This window comes from Ranitomeya imitator, chromosome 6 (genome assembly GCF_032444005.1).
Source record: "Ranitomeya imitator isolate aRanImi1 chromosome 6, aRanImi1.pri, whole genome shotgun sequence".
Lineage (NCBI taxonomy): Eukaryota > Metazoa > Chordata > Amphibia > Anura > Dendrobatidae > Ranitomeya > Ranitomeya imitator.
The window spans coordinates 171,123,276-171,150,381 of NC_091287.1; the positions used below are offsets into that span (position 1 = coordinate 171,123,276).

A 27,106-nucleotide genomic window follows, 5' to 3' on the forward strand; every position below is an offset into this window, starting at 1 on the left:
TGGTCCATCTGGTACCTTTGCCTAAGTTGCCTTCCTCCTCAGATCTGGTTCCATTATTTTTTCAGCATGTGGTTCGTTTGCATGGCATTCCGGAGAATATTGTGTCTGACAGAGGTTCTCAGTTTGTCTCTAGATTTTGGCGGGCCTTTTGTGCTAGGATGGGCATTGATTTGTCTTTTTCTTCGGCGTTTCATCCTCAGACTAATGGCCAAACTGAGCGAACTAATCAGACCTTGGAGACCTATTTGAGATGCTTTGTGTCTGCTGAGCAGGATGATTGGGTGTCTTTCTTGCCGTTGGCCGAGTTTGCCCTTAATAATCGGGCTAGTTCGGCTACTTTGGTTTCACCTTTCTTTTGTAATTTTGGTTTTCATCCTCGTTTTTCTTCTGGGCAGGTTAAGCCTTCTGATTGTCCTGGTGTTGATTCTGTGGTGGACAGGCTGCAGCAGATTTAGACTCATGTGGTGGACAATTTGACGTTGTCTCAGGAAAGGGCTCAACGTTTTGCTAACCGCCATCGGTGTGTTGGTCCCCAGCTTCGTGTGGGGGATTTGGTTTGGTTGTCTTCTCGTCATGTTCCTATGAAGGTTTCTTCCCCTAAGTTTAAGCCTCGGTTTATTGGTCCTTATAAAATTTCTGAAATTATTAATCCGGTGTCTTTTCGTTTGGCTCTTCCAGCCTCTTTTGCCATTCATAATGTTTTCCATAGATCTTTGTTGCGGAGATATGTGGTGCCCGTTGTTCCCTCGGTTGACCCACCTGCCCCGGTGTTGGTTGAGGGAGAGTTGGAATATGAGGTTGAGAAGATTTTGGATTCTCATTTTTCGAGGTGGAGGCTTCAGTATCTTGTCAAGTGGAAGGGTTATGGCCAGGAGGATAATTCTTGGGTTGTTGCCTCCGATGTCCATGCCACCGATTTGGTTCATGCTTTTCATTTGGCTCGTCCTGATCGGCCTGGGGGCTCTGGTGAGGGTTCGGTGACCCCTCCTCAAGGGGGGGTACTGTTGTGAATTCCGCTCTTGGGCTCCCTCCGGTGGTTGTAAGTGGCACTTTTGTGAGTTCTGCTCTTGGGCTCCCTCTTGTGGTTTCTAGTGGTATGGCTGCTCCTTGGAGTTAGCTGTCATCAGCTGCCTCCACTTATCGTCTCTTCTGCTCTGCTATTTAGGCCTGGCTCTTTCTTCAGCCAGTGCCACTTGTAAATGGTTCCTGGTTGGATTCACATCTCTTTGGATTTCCCTGTTATCCTGACCAGTTCAGCAAAGCTAAGTTTTTGCTTGCGCTTTTCTGTTCACAGATTATGGACTTATCCGTTCAGTGCTTTCTATGTTTGTCCAGCGTTATCAGTATGAATTAATTCTGTCTTGCTGGAAGCTCTGGGAAGCAGATTTACCCTCCACACCTTTAGTCAGGTGTGGAGATTTTTTTTGTAAACTCTGCATGGATTTTTGTAGTGTTTAATACTGACCGCACAGTATTCCATCCTCTCCTATTTATCAAGCTAGACTGGCCTCCTGTGCTCATCCTGGTTTCATTCTGTGTATGTCTTTTCCCTCTCCACTCACAGTCATTATTTGTGGGGGGATTATCTATCCTTTGGGGATTTTCTCTGAGGCAAGATAGTTTTCCTGCTTCTGTCTTTAGGGGTAGTTAGCTCTTAGGCTGTGACGAGATGCCTAGGGAGAGTTAGGAGCATTCCATGGCTACTTCTAGTGTTGTGTTGAGCTTAGGGACTGCGGTCAGTACAGTTACCACTTCCTTCAGAGCTCATTCCATGTTGCTCCTAGACCACCGCATCATAACAATGCACCCATATTGCAATACCTTCCACCCCATGAAGCCTGAGTTTATCCTTTTCTGTAGATTCACGGGCTGAATGCTCCCAAAGCCCCCAACTTCCATCTCGAGTTTCCTACATGCCGATAGATGGTATCACAGGGAAGGGTATTTTTGGCCATCCACTGCCCCAAGTATTAGGCCCACGTTGCCCCTAGCAGCCTAATGCGTAATTCTGTTGCTGCCACTTCATATTACTTTCCCTCAACTGTCTGACATTTCCTGAACCACCTGACACTAATACTCAGTTCCCCATCCCAAACTAGGCTGGCCATTGTAGTTAACCCTACCTAGGCTAAACTGAAGCTGCAGTGAGTGTCACCCTTTTATGAAATGCATGTATATGAAGCACATTTAATCTTTTAGAGTGTCAAGGAGCAGACCATCAGCTCTTCCACTCCTACACTATGATCTGAGCTCCCGCAAATTATTGATGGACACCATTACGAAAATCCAACAGATCACAAATATTTTTATTGAAGTTTTAAGACAGATCACATTATAATCAACAGGGAGAGTCGAGTGCTGCTGGTATCAGCCATGTGCCTGGAATTAGCCCCTCAATGAATGTCATTTTTTTCCTCCTATGACAGAGATAAGGAACAAAATTAAAAGACACTAATGTGAACAGAGTTTTAGACATGAATGTAGATTATAAATCATGTAACATAAAACTAGTACAAGATAAGAATTTACAAAGTTAGTTATGAGCATATTTTCACAATGGCAGTCTCAGAAAATGTACCATATATACTCATGCCAACCCAAGTATAAGCCAAGGCACCTAATTTTGCCACTAAAAACAGGAAAAACTTATTGACTTGAGTATAAGCCCGGTATGCATTATCCCCTCATCCCTATCCTGTTATTCATGGTTCCTCATCCCCATCTTTGTATGCATGGCTCCTCATTTCCATCCTTGTCTGCATGGCTCCACATCCCCACACCTTGTCTGCATGGCTCCCCATCCCTGTCCTTGTCTGCATGGCTCCCCATACCTGTCCTTGTCTTAATAGCTCCCCATCCCCTTCCTTATGTGCATGGCTCCCCATCCCTGCCCTTGTCTGTATGGCTCCCCATTCCCATCCTTATATGCATGGCTCCCCATCCCTGTCCTTGTATGCAATGTTCCCGATCTCTGTCCTTGTATGCATGGCTCCCCATTCCCATCCTTATACGCATGGCTCCCCATCCCTGTCCTTGTATGCAATGCTCCTGATCTCTGTCCTTGTATGCATGGCTCCCCATGCCTGTCCTTATATGCATGGCTCCCCATCCCTGTCCTTGTATGCAATGCTCCCGATCTCTGTCCTTGTATGCATGGCTCCCCATGCCTGACCTTATTTGCATTGCTCCCCATCCCTGTACTTGTATGCATGGCTACCCATTGCTATCCTTGTATGCATGGCTCCTCATCCCTGTTCTTGTATGCATGGCTCCCCATCCCTGTCCTTGTATGCATGACTCCCCACCCCTGTCCATGTATGCATGGGTCCCTATTAGGGTTGAGCGAAACGGGTCGGCCATTTACAGAAGTCGCTGACTTTTGGCAAAGTCGGGTTTCATGAAACCCGACCCGACCCCTGTGTGGGGTCGGCCATGAGGTCGGCGATCTTCTGAATCTGGTATCGGAATTCCGATCCCGAGTTCCGATATGTTTGCAATATCGGAAATCGGTATCGGAATCCATACTAAGTGTAAAATAAAGAATTAAAATAAAAAATATTGCTATACTCACCCTCTGACGCGCCCTGGTACTAACCGGCAGCCTTCCTTCCTTAGAATCAGCGCGTGAAGGGCCTTAGATGACATCGCGGCTTGTGATTGGTCACACGACCGCCCATGTGACCGCTCGCGCGACCAATCACAAGCCGTGACATCACCAAAGGTCCTTCAAGCGCTGATTCTTAGGAAAGAAGGCTGCCGGAAAGAAGCAGGGCGCGTCCGAGGGTGAGTATATACCTAATAGGAATATACTAACCTAATAGGAATATACTCACCCTCGGACGCGCCCTGCTTCTTTCCGGCAGCCTTCCTTCCTAAGAATCAGTGCTTGAAGGACCTTCGGTGACGTCGCGGCTTGTGATTGGTTGCGCGAGCGGTCACATGGGCGGTCGCGCGACCAATCACAAGCCGCGATGTCATCTAAGGCCCTTCACGCGAGGAAGGCTGCCGATTAGTACCAGGGCGCGTCAGAGGGTGAGTATAGAAATATTTTTTATTTTAATTCTTTATTTTACACTTAAATATGGATCCCAGGGCCTGAAGGAGAGTTTCCTCTCCTTCAGACCCTGAGAACTATTGGAAACCCAATGCACTGCATTGGGTTTCGTGTTTCGGCCGACCCCGACCCCGACTTTTTTATATGATCGGCCGATTTCACTCGACCCGACTTTTGAAAAAGTCGGGTTTCGTGAAACCCGACCCGATCCTATAAAAGTAAAAGTCGCTCAACCCTAGTCCCTATCCCTGTCCTTGTATGCATGGCTCCCCGTCCCTGTATGCATGGCTCTTTATCCCCATCCTTGCATGCATGGCTCATTATTCCCTATCCTTGTATGCATGGCTCCCCCATCCCTATAAAAAACAAAAAACACATCCTAATTACCTTTCCTGCGCACTCTCGCATCATCATGTTCTGGTGCCAGCAGCTCTTCTGGCCGAGCGATCAATTGTCCCTGCTCATTAAGGTAATGAATGGTCATCTCTCTCCATGCCTATGGGAGTGGAGAGAGGTAAATATTCATTACCTTAATGAGTGGGCACCCATGATAGGCCAGCCGCTGCTGGAAGCTGGCGGCTGTGGCTGTAACTATGCGCACTATAAGAGAAATTAATATTTACTGCCAGTGCAGTGAATATTCATTTCTCTTTAGCAGCGGGCACAGGCTTTAGCCACAGCCGCCAGCTCCTGCCTCATGTGTCCCACTGCTCGCCCACTCCCCCTCCCCATCATCTACTGAGACAGTGACTTGTGTATAAGCCGAGGGGGGTGTTTTCAGCACAAAAAAAGGTGCTGAAAATCTCAGGTTATACGCTAGTATATACAGTGCTTGGTAATGTGAGACAATGTAATACCAGTAGAAGAACAATTTACTATGGCTTCACTTGTTTCTTGACTGGAGTAACAGTTTGATAAAAATTATGATAGTGCTTCTGTTTGATAATGGCTTCTACAATCTATTATTCCTATGTACGGTAGAAACTGAACTCTGGTTACTAACCTTCGGTAATTCATTTGAAATCAATACTTGATGCACTGACACAACTGAAGTCATACTAATGTCTGGTGTTCAGATTAACCTGTAAGCTATATTGTTTCAAGACAAGGCAGGAATTGAAGCATATAAAATACATATAACCCAATGACGAATTTGAGGAATCCCAACACTGTAACTACTTATTTCTCAGGGTAATTCTTAATCAGTTTTTTTCCATACAAGAAGATAATTGCATATGAGACTTGAGTGTATTCATAATCCATCTTTCAATGGTTAATCAAAATGTTTTTATTACATAATAAAATGAATGTTAAAACTTATTGAAAACTATTAGTAATAACCATTGAACCACAATCTATTTATCAAGATATCAAAATACAGTAGTGCCATGATTAGACAAATGATTAATTTTAGAGATGGTAACAATAAAATACTGTTTATTTTTCTGCATTTGGATGTGTGTGCATGCAGGAGATGCACTATACTGTGTATTGGAGAGCTGCAGCTTCACTATACTGTTTGTTGGTGGGTATCTGCACTGGACTGTGTGTTTGGGGAACTGCACCATACTGTGTGTTGGGGTAGCTGCACTATACTGTGTGTTGGGTAGCTGCACTATACTGTGTTGGGGCTAGCTGCACTATTCATTGTGTTGGGGTAGCTGCACTATACTGTGTGTTGGCAAGATGCACTATACAGTGTGTGGGGGAGGTGCACTATAATGTGTGTGGGGGGAGCTGCACTATGCTGTGTGTTTGGGAGCTGCACTATACTGTGTGTGGGTGCAGCTGCACTATACTGTGTATTGGGGAAGCTACACCTGCATTATACTGTGCATTGGGGGAGCTGCACTATACTGTGTGTTGGGGGAGCTGATCTATACTGTGTGTTGGGGGAGCGGCACTATACTGTGTGTGGGTGCAGCTGCACTATACTGTGTATTGGGGAGCTACGCCTGCATTATACTTTGCGTTGGGGGAGTTGCACTATACTGGGTGTTGGGGGAGCTAAACTATACTGTGTGTTGGGGGAGCTGCACTATACTGTATGTGGGGGAGCTGCACTATACTGTGGGGGGAGCTGCACTATACTGTGTGTGTGGTGGAGCTGCATTATACTGTGTGGGGAGAGCTACACTATTCTGTGGGTGGGGAGGAGCTGCACTATACTGTGCATTGGGGGAGCTGAACTATACTGTGTGGGGGGAGCTGCACTATATTGTGGGTGGGGAGGAGCTGCCCTATACTGTGTGTGGGGGAGCTGCACTGTAGTGTGTAATTTATTTAAATCTTTAAATCAATATAGTTTGTTATTTTTTAAGTTAATATGTTTATACGGCCCCCAAACGCTGTTCTAAAATTCCAAATGGCACTTGGCAGAAAAAAGGTTCCCCACCCCTGCCATAGAGAATCTATGGGGTATTGTCAAGAGGAAGATGAGAGACACCAGACCCAACAATGCAGGTGAGCTGAAGGCTGCTATCAAAGCAACCTGGGCTTCCATAATGCTTCAGCAGTGCCACAGGCTGATCGCCTCCATGCCGCACCACATTGATGCAGTAATTGATGCAAAAGGAGCCCCGACCAAGTATTGAGTGCATTTACTGAACATGCATTTCAATAGGCCAACTTTTCGGAATTCAAAATCATTTTTCAAGCTGGTGTTATAAAGTATTCTAATTTACTGGGGTAAAGACGTTTGGGTTTTCATTGGCTGTATGCAATAATCATCAACATTAAGAGAAATAAACACTTGAAATATGCCACTCTGTTTGTAATAACTCTATATAATATATGAGTTTCACTTTTTGTATTAAAGAACTGAAATAAATTAACTTTTTAATGATATTCAAATTTTATGAGAAGAACTTGTACAGTGGGGGAAAAAAGTATTTAGTCAGCCACCAATTTTTCAAGTTCTCCCACTTAAAAAGATGAGAGAGGCCTGTAATTGACATCATAGGTAGACCACAACTATGAGAGATAAAATGAGAAAACACATCCAGAAAATCACCTTGTTTGATTTGGCAAGATTTATTTTGCAACTTATAGTGGAAAAAAGGTATTTGGTCGCCTAAACACATGCAAGATTTCTGGCTTTTACAGACCTGTAACTTCTTCTTTAAGAGGCTCCTCTGTCCTCTACTCATTATCTGTAGTAATTGCACCTATTTGAACTTATGTATAAAATACACCGGTCCACAACCTCAAACAGTCACACTCCAAACTCCACTATGGTGAAGACCAAAGAGCTGTACAAGGACAGCAGAAACAAAAATGTAGCCATGCACCAGACTGGGAGACTGATTCTGCAATAGGCAAGCAGCTTGGCATGATAAAATCAACTGTGGGAGCAATGATAATAAAATGGGAGACATACAAAACCACTGATAATCTCCCTCGATCTGTGGTTCCACGCATGATCTCACCCCATGGGTCAAAAGAACAGTAAGCAAAAATCCCAGAACCCCACGGGGGACCTAGTGAATGGCCTGCATAGAGCTGGGACCACCGTAACAAAGGCTACTATCAGTAACACACTACGCCGCCAGGAACTCAGGTCATGCAGTGCCAGACGTGTCCCCCTGTCTAAGCCAGTACATGTCTGGGCCCATCTGAAGTGTGTTAGAGAGCAGTTGGATTATCCAGAAGATTATTGGGAAAATGTCATATGGTCTGATGAAACCAAAGTAGAACAGTTTGGTAGAAAGAAAACGCGTCATATTTGAAGGAGACAGAATGCTGAGTTGCATCCAAAGTACACCATACCTACTGTGAAGCATGGGGGTGGCAACATCATGCTTTGGTGCTGTTTCTCTGCAAAGGGACCAGGACGACTGATCCATGTAGATGAAAGAATGAATGAAGCCATGTATCGTGAGACTTTGAGTGCAAACCTCCTTCCATCAGCAAGGGAACTGAACATGAAATGTGGATGGGTCTTTCAGCATGATAATGATCCCAAGCACACTACCAGGGCAATGAAGGAGTGGCTTTGTCAGAAGCATATGAAGGTCCTGGAATGCCCTAGCCAGTCTCAAGATCTCAATTCCATAGAAAATCTTTGGAGGGAGTTGAAAGTCTGTGTTGCCCAGCAACAGGCCCAAAGCATCATTGCTCTAGAGGAGATCTGCATGGAGGAGTCGGCCAACATCTCATCAGCAGTGTGTGCCAACCTTGTGAAGACTTACAGAAAACATTTAACCTCTGTCATTGCAAACAAAGGATATATAACAAAATATTGAGATGAACTTTTTTAATGACCAAATACTTATTTACTCATTTTCCACCATAGTTTGCAAAATAAATCTTGCCAGATCAGACAAGGTGATTTTCTGGATTTTGACTCTCATAGTTGTGGTCCACCTATGATGTCAATTACATGCCTCTCTCATCTTTTTAAGTTGGAGAACTTGCACAATTGGTGGCTTTTTCTTCCCCACTGTATATGCATATGCAGCTCTTTAAAAGACAAGTCCATAACATTTTTCTCCTGGTTTATTGAAGTGACTATAGGGAATTGAGAAATAACCCCTGAAAGATATTGAGCGTAATAGGAAAGTTCCAAATTAAAGATTTTAATCTTTTATGCAGGGCTGGACCAATGAGACTTGAGCTATGCATGAATTTCTACAGACTGAATATACACCATCAATTTTACTTGAGTAAATTACTGTAAGTCTGGCCACAGGATAAGGATTCAACTATCGCTCACATAATTTCCTAAGTAAACTTAACATATATATACATGTGTATAAGCCGAGTTTTTCAGCACATTTGTTTGTGCTGAAAACTCCCCCCTTAGCTTATACACCAGTCATTGTCCCAGAAAGACGACGGGGAGTGGGAGCAGGCAAGCAGCGGGTCGCAGAGGCATGAGTCGGCGGCTGCAGCTAAAGCCTGTGCCCACTGCTAAAGAGAAATTAATATTTATTGTGCTGGCAGTGAATATTTATTTCTCTTATAGCGTGCACAGTTACATTAGTAGCCGCAGCCGCTGGCTTCCGGTGCCAGCAGCACTTCCAGCCGAGTGATCACGTATCCTCGCTCATTAAGGTAATGAATATTCACCTTTATCCACTTCCATCGGTGTGTAGTGAATATTCATTACCTTAATGAGCGGGGACATGTAATCGCTCAGCAGGAAGAGCTGCAGGCACTGGAACGAGATGCAGCGACGGCGCACAGGGAAGATAAGTAGGCTATGTTTTTTTATAGGAACCATGCATACAAGGACAGAGATGCAGAGCCATGCATACAGGGATAGGGGATTAGGAGCCATGCATACAGGGACAGGGAACCATGCATGCAAGGGCAGGGACTGGGAGCCATGCATACAAGGACAGGGATGGGGAGCCATTTATGGAAGGATGGGGACGGGGAGCCATGCATACAAGGACAGGGATAGGGAGCCATGCATACCAGGATAGGGATTAGGGGAAATGCATACACGGGTTATAATTGAGTCAATAAGCTTTCCCAGTTTTTCACAGCAAAATTAGGTGACTTGGCTTATACTCGGGTCAACTTATACAAGAGTATATATGGTATTTTGACTTCTTCTGAAAAATTACATAGTCCTTTCAGCATATACAGTTCCCTGAAAAAAAGTGTAATGTACCAGCATTTTCATTTTTCAACTTTTCTTCATAGTTAAATATTGTACAAATTTAATTTAGTCGTTGGGACCTTAAACCAGAGGTCTCAAACTCTTCTTCGTAAATGAACAGCATGTAGAAAAAATTTGAAGTTGACAGGCTCTATTCCTTGAATGACAAGATGATGTTTTCAGTGATAGCATCTTTTTCAACAGTATGATGACCCCCTTCCCTCCACTCAATATGATGCCCATGCTGTACACACATTATGATACTCTCGCAGCTCCTCATACAGTATCATTTTCTCAAAGTAACCCAAACACAGTATTATGCCCCTACAACTTCCCACACAGTATGATTACTCCACTTCTTCCCACACAGTTTAATGCCTTCCCAGCTTCCTAGGCAGTATGGTGTCCCTACTGCTCCGCACACACCTTATAATGCCCCATAGCGCCCCACACAATGTAGTACTCCACACAGCTACCCACACACAGTATTGCATCCCCACTTTTCCACCATCATTATGATGCTCCCAAGCTCCCCAACAGAATGATACCCCAACAGCTCCTCACACAGTATGATACTCCTACTGTCTCCTCATCCACACAGTGTGATGCACCCACAGCTCCCAACACAGAGTAGGATGTCCCCAAAGCCCCTTGCTCACACAGTATGATAGACCCCAAAGTCTCTTTACACATGATGTGATTGACTCTACATACCCCACCTACAGTATAATGCCCTAGTAACCACTTCAAAGTATAATGTTTAATAGCCCATCCATACATTATGATGACCCCACAGCCTGTCACACAGTATGATTGCCCCCACATCCACAAGTATGATGTCCTCACAGCCTCCTATACACTGACAATTAAAAAAAATTAAAGTATTGACTCAACATCATTCCCTTGATGTCTCTATCAGTCTATAATATCACTGGTAGAACATGAATGATGGAACAGGGAACCAGTGACTCCCTATTCCACCATTGTATTCAAGTGTATCTGCTTCCTGAGAATGCAGGAAGCAATAAAATACTGTTCTGGTGGTCTAGAGATATCATACAATTACAAATGTAACTATTCACTTTGCAATATGTAGAAATGCCTAGGAAAGTTCCAAAAGCTGGATAGTGGGCAATCTGCGGATTTCTCGGGGAGTCTCATTTAGAAAGAGATTGTTTCTGACAGACAGACTTATGCACAGGAACTTAAATGGCCTAAAATATAACACGTGAGCAATTTTGCATGCGAACAATTTTTTTGAAACAATTGTTTTCCAATATACTATTGCAATTAGAGTTCAAGCCTGTTCAGATACCACATACTTTATAATATTAATATTATCATTATTATTATTTATTGTATTCAATGTAGTAACAACCCATATTGTGTCCTATATGCCCAGTGTTGAAAAAATTGCATTAAAAAATATAAGTATAAGTGTTTAACTTAATAAGTAGAAACCATTACTTAGGATTCTGAAATAAGAAATAGATTTCTGAAGAAACTGAATATGCAATGCAGTAAATGATGTAAAGACAGAGTGTAATTTAATTATGAAGCTTTGAACTGTATTGGGCCACTGATTTCAGAGTATTTCATCTTGAAGATCTGTTCTGCTGCATTATTTCTGCTCAATTTCTTAACTACAGAGCCAGCAATAATATTTTCATAATTTTTTCATCAGTCATCATGATGCTGTTCAACCTTATAATGCTTGGTCCGTTAGCCGTCTCAAACAAATGAGAGCCACATAGTGGAACAGCTGGCTGTATAGATTCTCCAAGCATGGACTAATCTGACCTGGCTATTGCTTCACAGCCCTTATAAAACAATCAGCATACGCCTCATTATATGTGCAAGCCATACACAGTCTTATCCCATTCACGATTAGAACCGGTGCTAGTGAGTCTTTATAAAGGATGCAATCTTCACTGCTCCAAATAAATGGTTCCAAATCTAAGCTAAAGACATAATGGACCACAATTACATTTACCTAGAAAATTGAGAAAGTCACAGTTATGGCTATTATTCAAAAAGCAATTACTGTAGCCGTCCACTACCTTCTGGATGCATTTACAAACAGGATCTAATTTGAATGATCCTTACATTTATTTTGTTTGATTCTGTAGCAATGCTCTCCTGTCTGTTTTTTAACTATGCATTTGATAAATGTTACTGCTCTACCTGTCAATAAAATACAGTGGTGTTCAAAAGTTTACATACCTGACAGAATTTTTGCTTTCTTGGCCTTTTTTTAAGAGAATATGAATGATAACACCAACATTTTTTTCTTCACTCATGGTTAGTGGTTGGGTGAAGCCAGTTATTGTCAAACTATTGTGTTTTATATTTCTACATCATAATGACAACCCAAAACATCCAAATGAACCTGATCAAAAGTTTACCTACCCCATTTATTAATGCCATGTATTGCCCCCTCTAACATCAATAACAGCTTGAAATCTTTTGTGGTTGTTGTGGTTCTTTATTTTCTCAGATGGTTAAACTGTTCACTCTTCTTGGCAAAAAGCCTCCAGTTTCTGTAAATTCCTGGGCTGTCTAGCATGAACTGTGCACTTGAGATATCCCTAAAATGGCTCAATGATATTGAGGTCAGGAGACTGAGATGGCCACTCCAGAACCTTCACTTTGTTCTGCTGTAGTCAATGACAGGTTGACTTGGCCTTGTGTTTTGAATCATTGTCAAGTTAGAATGTCCAAGTACGTCCCATGTGCAGCTTCCGGGCTGATATTGCAAATTCACCACCAGTATTTGCTGATAACATGCTGCATTCATCTTTCCTTCAACTTTGACCAAGTTTCCTATGCCTTTGTAGCCCACAGATCCTCAAAACATCAGAAATTCAGCTCCGTGCTTTACAGTAGGAATGGTGTTCCTGTCATGAGAGGCCTTGTTGACCTCTCTCCAAATGTAATGTTTACGGTTGTGGCAAAAAAATTCAGTTTTGGTCTCATCACTCCAAATTACCTTATTCCAGAAGTTTTGAGGCTTGTCTCTGTGCTGTTTTGCATATTGTAGGCAAGATACTTTGTGACATTTGTGCAGTAATGGCTTTCTTCTGGCGATTCCACCATGCAACCAATTTTTCTTCAAGTGCCTCCTTATTGTGCATCTTGAAACAGCAACATCACTAGTTTTCTTTGAGTCCTGCATTTCAGCTAATGTTATTTGTGGATTTTCTTTGAATCCCGAACAATTTTTCTGGCAGTTGTGGGCGACATTTTTCTTGGTCTACCTGACCGTGGTTTTGTTTTTACAAAGCCCCTGATTTTCCATTTCTTAATCACAGTTTGAACACTGCTGACTGGCATTATCAATTCCTTGGATATCTTTTTGTATCCCTTTCCTGTTTTATACAGTTCAACTACCTTTTCCCGTAGATCTGTTGACAATTCTTGTGCTTTCCCCATGACTCACAATCCAGAAACATCAGTGGCTGGATGAAAGATGCAAGAGTCTGTCTGGATCCCAGAAACTCACTCAGCTTTTATGCACATACACTGATTAAAAGCAAAGAGGTCAAAGGTGATGATGTTACCTTTAGTAGCCATTCAAACCCATTTGTGTCAACTTCTGTGCAAGTTACCAGGCGAAAATCACCATGGTATGTGAACTTTTGATCAGGGTCATTTGTTTTGGGTTGTCGTTATGATTTAAAATGAGAAAACCCAGTAGTTTGACAATAAATAGCTCCATCCAACTACTAACCATGAGTGGAGAAAAGTTTTGGTGGTATCATTCATATTCTCTGAAAAAAGGCCAAAAAAGCAAAAATTCTGCCAGAGTATGTAAATTTTTTAGCACAGCTATATATATCTTCAGGCCATATTCACTCATCCATAATGTTTTCTTTGTAACTTCAGAATTACGTGCTAACTTTGTGAGCATTCCTTCCACCTTAACCTACATCCCACATATTCCTTGCTCTAAAATGCAAGTGATATTTGTGCATACAATGATAGGAGAATCATTCTAGCCGATAAGGGCTGGTGAATCGCTCATGAAGTTTTACATATAATACCTTTTTTCTGCAAAAGAGGGCTGGAGAATACAATACAATAAATTTCATCATTAGTCTCAACCCTGTGTCTTTATACTGTAGTGTCATGCTGCTGCTTCTGCTATGCAGGAAGAAGCCGCTCCACTAGATAGCAATAGAGTGGAGGGAGGACTGCACACAGCAGAAGCAGACCTGCAGTGCAGCAGCGAGGCCACCACCAGGTGAAAGCGGAATAGAGAACAAGCCAGGTCGATATTAGTCTGTGGCGCAGTACAAAAGGAAAAACCAAGTACAGAGCCAGAAACAAGCCAAATGGCTCAACTGGTCAGTAGCAGACATGCCAAAGATAAGAAACAAAACAGCACATCAGAGTCCAAGTCAAAGTCAAGTACCAGAGAATGCAAACTTGAAAGGGAAAAATGGAGTCAGGACAGGAAGAGGGGAATAAACAAACACGGGTTCAGTCAGCAAGCAGCAGGATGAATCAGGTTACGCAGAGTCAGCTACACACACCGTAGACAAAAACTATAACTGACATTGCCTACAGAACACAACTGAGCTAAATAGCAAACCTGTACCCAGAATGAGGCAAAGCAAAGTTAACCCTTGACGTGATTAGCCTGGGAAAAAGGCCGATAGAACTCAAAACCCAGACTGGACCATGACATGTGGGCTCTGAACAGCAGAACTTAATACTTTTATTTCAGTTATTACTCTGTAATGACTGATTTTGTTCATGCATAATGTGATTTGTAAGATGCTAGTGAATATGCTGGCTCTATATAAAGAAATAAAAGATTGAAAAATGATTATTATTACTCTAGTCACATACTACTGCATAGAACAGTAGAACTGCCACTTATGCTTTCATTCATCCACATCACTTATAGTTGGTGACTGTTTACTGTAGTCCATTCTGTAGAGTAAAGCAGTGGGATTTCCCTGTGACTTTCCTCTGTTACCCAAATATTGCCCTTGGGTAGATGGATGCTATAGCTTATAAGTAGTGATGAGCGAGTATGCTCGTTACTCGAGTTTCTCCAAACGTGCTTGGGTGGTATCTGAGTGTATCAGTGTGCTGGGAGATTTCGTTTATATCGCCACAGCTGCACGATTTTCAGCCGTTAGACAACCTGAACACATGCAGGGATTGCTTGTTTGTTAGGGACTCCCCACATGTATCCAGGCTCTCTAACAGCCGCAAATCATGGAGCTGCGGTGACATACACTAAATCTCCAAGCACGCCGAAATATTCGGAGACAACATGAGCATGCTCGGACAAACTCAAGTAATGGGGATACTCCCTCATTATTATTTATAAATAAAGGTATGTTTTAATGGATATGGATGCCATACGGACACAATAATGTCACGGCTATGGGTTCTGTAGACAAGAAGGACTTCTCCATTAATACTTAAATTTTAGGAATCAAGCAGGATGAATTAATTAGAGCTTCTTTCTCTCACAAAATGTGGGACAAGTTAATAACTTGCCATGATCAACAAGTGTCTAAGCTACAAAACCCTTTTTCTTCTGCAGTTTCCTTAATATGCCTTTAAAAGGAGGTTGGTACTAAGTTTCTAACTTATCCCCCATCCGTTTTCTTATTACTGGGGTACAACCACTGGGACTCTCTGCGGGTCCCTATTTTTGGCATTGATAAGAATCTCAGCAGTTGAATCCCCAGTAATCAGTTCAAGGGCTTGTCCCGTCTAAAATGAAAAATCTGTAGTAACTCTGTGTGACTGCAGACCTTTACCTTGGAATCCCCCCAGCGCACGCACTGTGCTCTGTGAAGATTTGCAGGCTTTTGCTTCAAGACTTGCGATATGCATGCTCTCAGGCAGAACCTGTCTCGCTGTATGCAAGTGTATGGAGCAGGGTGTAGGCGTCTAGTGGGTGCAGCTGTTAAGTGGGCATGGACATCTGGTGGTCACCACCTTTCTCCACACACTTGTATGGAGCTAGGTCATCCCACTAGACGGGCTCTGGCCAGAAGTATGCATATCGCATACATCACCACCGTTCCCAGCTCAGAAATCGTCAAATCTTCGCAACCCACAGTTTGTGTGCTGAGGGGATTCAGAAATCTGCAGACTTTTCATTTTGGAATGAACAACTTCTAAGTATCTCCAATGCTATGGATATGCCCATCATTCAGACATGCTATCAAAGTTTGATCAACGAGTCCATGAACCATCAGAATGAGAGTGTCATTCAAAAGAATGGACAAGGTGTAGTATTAGGCACAGTGGCGCCTAAGGATAGGCCATCAATTAGCTTGTCCTATGCAACTTCTTTAGTATATCATGTATAGCCCATATCAACGCTTGAATGCATATTTAATTTTTTCTATGTGTGTTTTGCAAATTTATGGTATAAACTGCATTATGGAGTGTTTATTAGAAAAGTTGGGCTTAACATTCTTAGTGTTAATCATATTGTTAGTGTTGATCATATTGCCCTAGAAGAATCTTTTAAAATCTTTTGCATATTTTTATTTATTTGGTGCTCACAGGATGAAAAGTAAGCTTTAATCTGTATGTTAATGCTATAGTCCATGTGTTGGGTAATGAATATTGATAACTGTATGTTGTTCTCTTGCAGAATGTTGACAAGTGGTCCTTTGATGTTTTTGCACTAAATGATGCTAGTGGCGATCATGCACTCAAATTCATCTTTTATGAATTACTCACACGTTATGATTTGATCAGTCGCTTCAAGGTGGGTGACTTCGAATATACTTTAATTTTTAAATCTATGTTACCAAACCACTGAATCAGAATTAAATATCCAGTGATCTGATAATGAAAGACTAGATAGATTGCTTAAAGTCATCATGCAATTTCATATGAATCACTTGGAAATATAATTTAAATTATGACTCTACAGTACATTATCTAAATTAGTCTGCTTGTTACAAACAGCTAATGATGATAATTTAACTTTGCTTTAACAAAATATATTTTTTACACTTTTACAGTGTTTTTTTTTTAGTAGATACAATGGTTCATGGCTCTTATCTCTAAAATTGTGCTATAATCATTACATTGAAAAAAGTGGCAGAGTGAAATGGGAAACAACTCTATTACCAGACAAGTTGTATGTGCAATATTTATACATATATATACATATATATATATATATACAGTATATATATATATATATATATATATATATATGTGTGTATATATGTGTATATATATATATATATATATATATACAAACATATACTATATATAATCCAAAGGCGGATCAATTTAGCCGCAAGAAGAGAACCATATAAAAGTGCACTATATATAAATATTTATTTGTCATTAATATATAAAAACAACAAGGCCAAGCAATATCAGAAAAACAAAGTGTCCAGGAGAATGATAGGTTCACACTACAACAAATAATATCACCACATTTCCATGACTCTATAAAAAGGTCCGATATGTGTACTGAAAGGAAATCCCCATCTATTGTTGTTATCCTCTGCTGCAGATATGTAAGGGTAATGCTAACATATACTAAGTTTCCTCTATTCACAATGAGAAGATACGGCCCTCATAAGTCGGCACACATAACCATAATGTCCAAAATACGATTAATACCTTAAGGGGTGAATCCCCAGGCAGATCCAATGGTACAGAAAGGGAACAAATCAATCCTCCCTCGTGCGCCCCGACGTGCGTTTTGCCCCAAGCTTCTTCCAGGGGCGTGACATTGTGAGGGACATGTGGCTTCTTATGTGACGCACAGCCAATGAAAATGCAGTACGTCAGAAAAGGGGCGGAAGTAATCAGAATGCTTTCCTAGCTTAACGGCGCATGCAGCTTCCACCCTGCTCCTGTAATAATATACATTTCTGAGCAAGCGCTCCTTTAGGAGGCACCGCTCCTTTATGCTTTCCGTGCAGTGCGCATGCGCGGTACGTCCTAGCTCCTAGCATTTCTGGGAGTGCTCGTATCTGGTTACGCTTGCATTCCACCTAGCGTTCCAGGGAGCGCTTGTTTATTATTACAGGAGCAGGGTGGAAGCTGCAAGTGCCGTTAAGCTAGGAAAGCATTCTGAATACTTCCGCCCCTTTACGGATGTACGGCATTTATATATAGTGCATTTTTATATGGTTCTCTTGCAGCTAAATTGATCTAAGTCCGCCTTTGGATTATATACGGTTTTTTGAAGTGCCATAGAAATTTAATTAGGACAGTTTTTGGTGGTTTGACAATCATATACAAAATACTTACGGATCTTGCAAAGTTTACCTTGGCTCAGAGTCAAGTTATCATGTGTTGTCAGTCAAGATAACCTTTGTCACATCTGTATATTATTCAGTACTAAAACTCTAGTCTCTTTTAGATGTTTAATAGTCACTTTTCTACAACAACTAGGATGTTAATGCTTAAATTGGTTATAACATGTAGATTTGTCAGATCTAGGTGGAATCTGTATGAGGTGTACTTTAATTAAATGTGGAGTCCCAAATTTGGACATTATCACCTATACATAGAATAGGGGGTAACTACCTCTTTGTTGAGGTCCATAACTGTGCTTCTGGCCTCTGGACAGCTTCATCTCTGACTACAGATTTTGTACATTTTTATGTTATATTGGGTTCATGAGACAAAAAGATAATTAATTTCACCATGGACATTTTCCTGCAGATGATGAGGCCCATACATTATCTTTGTTGGTTTGAGGCCCAAACATCATTTTGGTCTGCTTAGTGAGGTCCCAATAGAAATAGATTGCGAAGCCCTCCTCTATGAGACTGCTAGAGACAGACCAGTACAGCTTGATCTCTGCTCCATTCAGACGGAGGTCTGCAGAGCCCTATTCTCAGGATCTGTGGGGACCCTGTCAGTTGGACCCTATAAATGGACGTCATTCCCCATCCTGTGGATAGACGATAATGTCCAAACTTGATACAGGTTGTTTTCTTTTCCTTTCCTACTTTACATCAACATCTCTCTTACTTTGGTGTTTAATATATACCATTCCATTCTACCTCATACTAATAAAGGGAACAATCTTAAGATGTGGCTTTGTGGAGATGTTTCAATGCAATCCAAAGTATTCCTCTGGACTTTTTGCTAGATGGCTAAAATTGGAAAATTGTAATGCAGAACATCTCCATGTAGCCACAGATGAAATTGATACTTTCAGTTTTGAGTAGGAAATATATTATTGTACTGTGCTTCCTCACTACAGATTACAATTCTTAATTAATTGTATTGCCTTCCTTGATTAATGATGCAATATTTTATCTTGTAATGTCTAGATGTGCAACTTACTTACTTTAAAGGGTAACAATTTTGTTGAATTTTTGTCCTTTTAATTCATAATTAAGAATGTTATTAAGATTACATTGTTGGACCTTCAAATTTATATGACTATCCTTTACACAGCAAGTATAGCAAGGGCCATAGAATACCACGTATTTATTTCACTTATATTATGTCAAAACAAAGCTTTTAGATGTATAGATATCTTGAAGGATTGTCCACTACTCGGGCAACCCATCCTCAATCACCTTATTCTCCCATCTAAAATAATAACAGGCTGTACTCACCTGTGATACCAGCACCAGGTCTCCCGGGGCTCGCATGATGTTGTTATGTCACATGCGTTCTGCAGCCAATCAACAGCCACTAATGGGCCACTTCACTTCCATTTTCTTCAGATAAATCTGAACCTCACTCCAGTTTTCCCCTAGAAAAAAGTTTCTGGAGGAGTTTTCAATTTTGTGCAGTTTTAAGCAAACATAACTTTTTTAAGGTATTGCAACTTTTGGTGCTAGAAAGGCTCAAAATCTGTGTTAGGGTTGGCGGAACGCACCGAATATATTTATAAGAAGTAATAGGTGCGTTCGCAACCCGGGATCCACCGTGCAGGAAAGAACCCGCTGCTAAGTATATTGGTATAAGGGAACTCTGTTACTTCACAGAGTCTGTTAGCAAAGAGAACGCTGTGCCCTGTTTAGCTCACAGTGGAACACAGCTAATTAGTAAAGCTGACAGTGGTCATGCAGTTAAATTCAAACACGCAGTTCCTCTCCGGTGGTGTCGGAATTCTAATGGCTATTAGCCAGCCCTGAATCCACACACATGAAACTCCTCGCCCGAGGTGCCAGCATTCTAGGGGCTTATTTCATCCGGGTCCCTGACTTCACACACACGACCAAACTAGCGCTGAGCACATACATAGTTTACACTAGCGCATGGCCGTGCGAACCTGCGAACGCTCCATAGTTGCAGCTCTACAGGACCTTCCTGGAGGACCAATGGGAGCTGCTATAGGGCCTGAGCATGTGACCCTCGACCTCCAATGAGAGGTCCTCTTGTGGGCATGCTCAATGTGTGCACAGCAGGACTTAGTCCCAGAAAAGCCTGCTTGCTGCAGACCAGTAAAGGGTACAATGGCAGGGCCTGAAAAGGCAGCAGTAACCCTTTGCACAATACCAGACTGAGTGAGATGCTGGGACCGATGTCTCCGTTAAGCAGGCTCCACCACGGCTGATGCAGAATGGGAGACCGCTGCGGACATGGTTCGGGATTCCCCCCTGTGCAGCGATGGGAACTCGACTCCTAACAAACTGGTTAAAGACAAAAAGTATTTTTTATTAATACAACAAGACAAAAAATAAGAAAAGTGACTTCAACAAAGGATGAATTGGGGCTAATAACTTTACAAAGCCTGAAAGTTTTATGTTAGAAGAGTTATGGTTTTAATATGGGATGTAAAATGCAGATTTTTTCATTCCTGATGGGAAAATACAACATACAGTCATATACCTACAGAGCTGTATTTTACATGTTCATGACAACTTGTTATTGTTCTGTGACTGCCTATTTCCAGTATAATTATTATTATTATAATAATAATTGTCTAGCTGATTAAGTATACATTTATCAAAAATACTAGCTTAACACTCAAGTTATTTTTCCTGCAAAAAGACTATTCACATTTTTACTTGATGTCTACTTTAAAATGAATTTCATCTTACTAGGTTAAAAGTAGTTAGAATACTTATAAAGCATTACAATTTTATTCCCTGTAGATTTCTACTAGAGAGATAAAAAAAGACAAATCCAGATTACATTTAACCGAGTGTTATTGAAAGAGGAATTTCATATAAATCATAAAAATATCTATATATTATTAAATGAGATGTAATGGAAATAACCAGATTCTGATGATTATGCTGCCTCTTCTATTCAGTTGTAAAAGTAAGGTTGGGCACAAACAGGCCTATAGTGTTTGATTCTTGAAAAACTACTTTGTAATTTAATTTCCATTCATTTAAAGATGATTTGTCAAAAAGCTATACTGTCTTATCTAAAGGTAGCATAACACAGGGAACGGTCTGCTGCACTATGACCCAAAGCCTCACATAATAATATTGTGTTATTTGGCTAATTTCACCTAATAGAGAGCTCAGACTGTGAGTTTCCATTATTCTTGAAGGTAGTGCTTGTTTGCCTCCTGCCACTCTCAGAAAACACTGACCAGTGTCATGTATGTCTATGCTTTATGTGACAATCAGAAATGCAACAAAATCACAACTTAAATCTTAGATATATTTTATTATGTTATATTAGATAAATGATGTTGAGTTAATAATTATTTCTTTTACGAAAAGGTCCAAATTTCCATTATTCTCATGGTAAATAAATAATCTCATCCTTTAAAACAACACTTCCATTGAAAATGTTATCCCCTAAACCTAAAGTATGTAATATGTAAATATGTCTGTAATACAGTGTAGTTTTATTAAAATACTTAGAGTTCACCATCTTCCATAGTTTCCAGTCTCACTCCGGTCCTCTTCTAGGTCACAGGCCTTCAAATTAGACTAGCTGAATCAAATAGAGATTTACGTGTGAACTAGAAGTTGCCTTCACAAAGTAAGTCTATGGAATCAACAATAGTGAAAGTAGCAGCGCCTCACATAACAGTCTCTGCTTGAGTGAGCTGGTAAATGAGAGATGAGTATTTAGATGACCCTGAAGAGGACCAGAGCGACACTGGAAATCTTGGAAGACAGGGATGGGTAAGAATTTTATTATGACTGCACTGCACTATAGACATAATTAGAAAGGTTTACTGTTATGATCAGGTGACCTTGGAGCAGCATGAAAACTTTCACTGGAGTAGGTGGTAACTATACTGACCGCAAACCCTGATCTTATCACCGCAACTAGAAGTAGCAGTGGGGTGTGCCTAACAAAACCTAGACACCTCGACACAGCCCGAGGACTAAATACCCCTATAGATGGAAATAGGAATTTCTACCTTGCCTCAGAGCAGAACCCCAAAGGATAGGCAGCCCCCCACAAATATTGACTGTGAGTAGTAGAGGAAAAGACACACGTAGGCAGGAAACAGGATTTAGCAAATGAGGCACACACTAGCTAAATAGGAAAGGATAGGACAGGATACTAAGCGGTCAGTATTAAAAATCCTTCCAAAAATATCCACAACAGAAAATACAAAAACTCCACCATCTAACTAAAGATGTGGAGCGTATATCTGCATCTCCAGAGAATCCAACAAGACTGAGAAAACACTGACACAGTCTAAGCTGGACAAGAGAAAAACAAATGAATAACACAGAATATAAGCACACTGCATGTGTGCCACAGAAACAAAAACCAGACACTTATCTTTGCTGAATTGACAGCTGAGCAGGAGAAGCCAGAAAGTGATCCAACACTTCAGAAGAAACATAGACAACTGGCAAGGACTAATGAATCCTGCACACCTAAATATCCCAGTCAGAACTGCAATCAGCAGATACACCTGGCCAGGACTGTGACTCAGAAACAACTGAATTCCCACCTACAACCACTGGAGGGAACCCAAGAGCAGAATTCACAACAGTACCCCCCCTTGAGGAGGGGTCACCAAACCCTCACCAGGGCCTCAGGACGATCAGGATGAGCCAGATGAAAGGCACGGACCAAATCAGCAGCATGGACATCAGAGGCAAAAACCCAAGAATTATCCTCCTGGCCATAACCCTTCCATTTGACAAGGTACTGAAGCCTCCGCCTCGAAAAACGAGAATCCAAAATCTTCTCAACCACATACTCCAACTCACCATCAACCAACACAGGGACCGGAGGATCAACAGAGGGAACAACGGGCACCACATATTTCCGCAATAAAGATCTATGGAAGACATTATGGTTCGCAAAAGAGGCCGGAAGCACCAGTCGAAAAGACACCGGATTAATAATCTCAGAAACCCTATAAGGACCAATAAACCGAGGCTTAAACTAAGGGGAAGAAACCTTCATAGGAACATGACGGGAAGACAACCAGACCAGATCCCCAACCGGAAGCCGGGAACCAACACACCGACGACGGTTAGCAAAACGTTGAGCCTCCTCCTGAGACAACACCAAATTGTCCACCACATGAGCCCAAATCTGCTGCAACCTGTCAACCACAGAATCCACACCAGGACAGTCAGAAGGCTCAACCTGCCCAGAAGAAAAACGAGGATGAAAACCAAAATTACAAAAAAAGGTGAAACCAAAGTAGCCGAACTAGCCCGATTATTAAGGGCAAACTCGGCCAATGGCAAGAAGGCCACCCAATCATCCTGATCAGCAGACACAAAGCATCTCAAATAAGTTTCCAAAGTCAGATTAGTTCGCTCGGTCTGGCCATTTGTCTGAGGATGAAATGCAGAAGAAAAAGACAAATCAATACCCAGCCTAGCACAAAAGGCCCGCCAAAACCTAGAAACAAACTGGTAATCTCTGTCGGACACAATATTCTCCGGAATACCATGCAAACGAACCACATGCTGAAAAAACAACGGAACCAAATCTGAAGAGGAAGGCAATTTAGGCAAAGGCACCAAATGAACCATCTTAGAGAACCGGTCACAAACAACCCAGATAACAGACATTTTCTGGGAGACCGGAAGATCAGAAATAAAATCCATCGAAATATGCATCCAGGGCTTCTCAGGGACTGGCAATGGCAAAAGCAACCCACTAGCACGGGAACAACAATGCTTGGCCCGCTCACAAGTCCCACAGGACTGCACAAAAAAACGCACATCACGCGACAAAGAAGGCCACCAAAAGGACCTACCAACCAAGTCTCTGGTACCAAAAATGCCAGGATGACCAGCCAACACGGAACAGTGAACCTCAGAAATCACTCTACTAGTCCATCTGTCAGGAACAAACAGTTTCCCCACAGGACAGCGGTCAGGTTTGTCAGCTAAAATTCCTGAAGAACCCGTCGTAAATCAGGGGAAATGGCAGAAAGGACCACCCCTTCTTTCAGAATACCGACCGGTTCTAAGACCTCAGGAGAATCAAACAAAAAACTCCTAGAGAGGGCATCAGCCTTAATATTCTTAGAACCCGGAAGGTACGAGACCACAAAATCAAAACGGGAAAAAAACAAGGACCATCGAGCCTGTCTAGGATTCAGCCGTTTGGCAGACTCGAGGTAAATAAGATTCTTATGATCGGTCAAGACCACAATACGGTGCTTAGCTCCCTCAAGCCAATGTCGCCACTCCTCAAATGCCCACTTCATAGCCAACAACTCCCGACTGTCGACATCATAATTGCATTCAGCAGGCGAAAACTTTCGGGAAAAGAAGGCACACGGTTTCATCAAGGAACCAACAGGATCCCTCTGAGACAAAACGGCCCCTGCCCCAATCTCAGAAGCGTCAACCTCAACCTGAAATGGAAGAGAAACATCCGGTTGGCGCAACACCGGAGCAGAAGTAAATCGACGTTTAAGCTCCTGAAAGGCAGAGACAGCCGCAGAGGACCAATTCGCCACATCAGCACCTTTCTTCGTCAAATCGGTCAAGGGTTTAACCACACTGGAAAAATTAGCAATAAAACGGCGATAAAAATTTGCAAAACCCAAAAATTTCTGAAGGCTCTTCACGGATGTGGGCTGAATCCAATCATGAATGGCCTGAACCTTAACCGGATCCATCTCTATAGACGAGGGAGAAAAAATAAAGCCCAAAAAAGAAACCTTCTGCACCCCAAAGAGACACTTAGACCCTTTCACAAACAAAGCATTGTCACGAGGGATCTGAAATACCATCCTGACCTGTTGCACATGAGACTCCCAATCATCGGAAAAAATCAAAATATCGTCCAAATATACAATCAAAAATTGATCAAGATAAGTCCGGAAGATATCATGAATGAAGGACTGAAAAACAGATGGAGCATTAGAGAGTCCGAATGGCATCACAAGGTATTCAAAATGGCCTTCAGGCGTGTTAAACGCAGTTTTACATTCATCACCCTGCTTAATACGAACAAGATTATATGCCCCCCGAAGGTCAATCTTAGTAAACCAACCAGCTCCCTTAATCCTAGCAAACATATCGGAAAGCAAAGGTAAAGGGTATTGAAACTTGACCGTGATCTTATTCAAGAGGCGATAATCAATACAGGGTCTCAAGGAACCATCTTTTTTAGCAACAAAAAAGAACCCAGCTCCCAACGGTGAAGAAGATGGTCGAATATGCCCTTTCTCCAAAGACTCCTTAATATAGCTCCGCATGGCGGTATGCTCAGGCACAGACAGGTTGAAAAGTCGACCCTTAGGAAACGTACAGCCTGGAATCAAGTCAATAGCACAATCGCAGTCCCTGTGCGGTGGAAGGAAACTGGACTTGGGCTCATCGAATACATCCTGAAAATCAGACAAAAACTCTGGAATTTCAGAAGAGGAAGAAGAGGAGATTGATATCAAAGGAACATCATTATGAACCCCCTGACAACCCCAACTAGTCACAGACATGGACTTCCAATCCAACACAGGATTATGTACCTGCAACCATGGAAAACCCAGCACGATAGCATCATGCAAATTATGCAACACCAGAAATCGACAATCTTCCTGATGGACTGGCGCCATGCGCATGGTAACCTGTGTCCAGAACTGGGGCTTATTTTTAGCCAAGGGTGTAGCATCAATGCCCCTTAAAGGAATAGGGTTCTGCAAAGGCTGCAAGGGAAAACCACAATGCTTGGCAAACTCAAAGCCCATTAAGTTCAAGGCGGCACCTGAATCCACAAACGCCATGACAGAAAATGATGACAATGAGCAGATCAAGGACACAGATAACAAAAATTTAGGTTGTACAGTACTGATGGTAATTGAACTGGCGATCCTCTTTGTCCGCTTAGGGCAGACAGAAATGACATGAGAAGCGTCGCCACAATAATAACACAACCTATTCTGACGTCTGAAACCTTGTTGTTCCGTTCTAGACAGAATCTTATCACACTGCATAGGCTCAGAAATTTGCTCAGAGGATAACGCCACAGCGCACACAGTTCTGCGCTCCCACAAGCGCCGGTCAATCTGAATGGCCAAAGACATAGAATCACTCAGACCGGAAGGCATGGGAAACCCCACCATAACATCTTTAACGGATTCAGAAAGACCCTTTCTGAAAATCGCCGCCAAAGCATCATTATTCCATTTAGTCAACACCGACCATTTTCTGAATTTCTGACAATACAATTCTGCCGCCTCTTGACCCTGAGACAGGGCCAACAAGGTCTTCTCAGCTTGATCCACAGAATTAGGTTCATCATATAGCAATCCCAAAGCCTGAAAAAAGGAGTCTACATCAAGCAAAGCCGGATTACCAGATTCCAGGGAAAATGCCCAATCCTGCGGGTCGCCACGCAGCAAGGAGATGACAATTTTTACCTGCTGAATGGAATCACCGGAGGATCAAGGTCTCAAAGCAAAAAAAACAGTTTACAGTTGTTTTTAAAACTCAAAAATTTGGACCTGTCACCAAAAAACAAATCAGGAGTAGGAATCTTCGGTTCTAAAACAGGAGTCTGAACAATATAATCAGAAATACCCTGTACCCGAGCAGCAAGCTGGTCAAGACGAGAAGCTAATTCCTGAACATTCATGCTAGCACAAGGCTCTTCAGCCACCAAGAGATAAAGAGGTAGAAGACAAAGTAGACTGAAGAAAAAAAAATGGCTCAAGACCTTTCTTCCCTTCTTCTGAGATGCATTTAACTCATTATTGGCCAGTTGTACTGTTATGATCAGGTGACCTTGGAGCAGCATGAAAACTTTCACTGGAGTAGGTGATAACTATACTGACTGCAAACCCTGATCTTATCACCGCAACTAGAAGTAGCAGTGGGGTGTGCCTAACAAAACCTAGACACCTCGACACAGCCGGAGGACTAAATACCCCTATAGATGGAAATAGGAATTTCTACCTTGCCTCAGAGCAGAACCCCAAAGGATAGGCAGCCCCCCACAAATATTGACTGTGAGTAGTAGAGGAAAAGACACACGTAGGCAGGAAACAGGATTTAGCAAATGAGGCACACACTAGCTAAATAGGAAAGGATAGGACAGGATACTAAGCGGTCAGTATTAAAAATCCT

The 27,106-nt window shown here is 42.1% G+C and overlaps 1 protein-coding gene across 5 annotated transcripts in view; it reads left to right on the top strand.

The window, feature by feature from the left end:
* The window catches only part of PDE1C (phosphodiesterase 1C), a 1,560,705-nt gene that overhangs the window by 1,043,662 nt on the left and 489,937 nt on the right, over positions 1-27,106 (top strand). For all 5 annotated transcript variants that reach the window (XM_069730297.1, XM_069730300.1, XM_069730298.1 and 2 more), the window contains one exon: positions 16,294-16,410. In XM_069730297.1, coding sequence (XP_069586398.1) covers positions 16,294-16,410 — 117 coding nt within the window. The remainder of the gene's footprint in view (positions 1-16,293; positions 16,411-27,106) is intronic.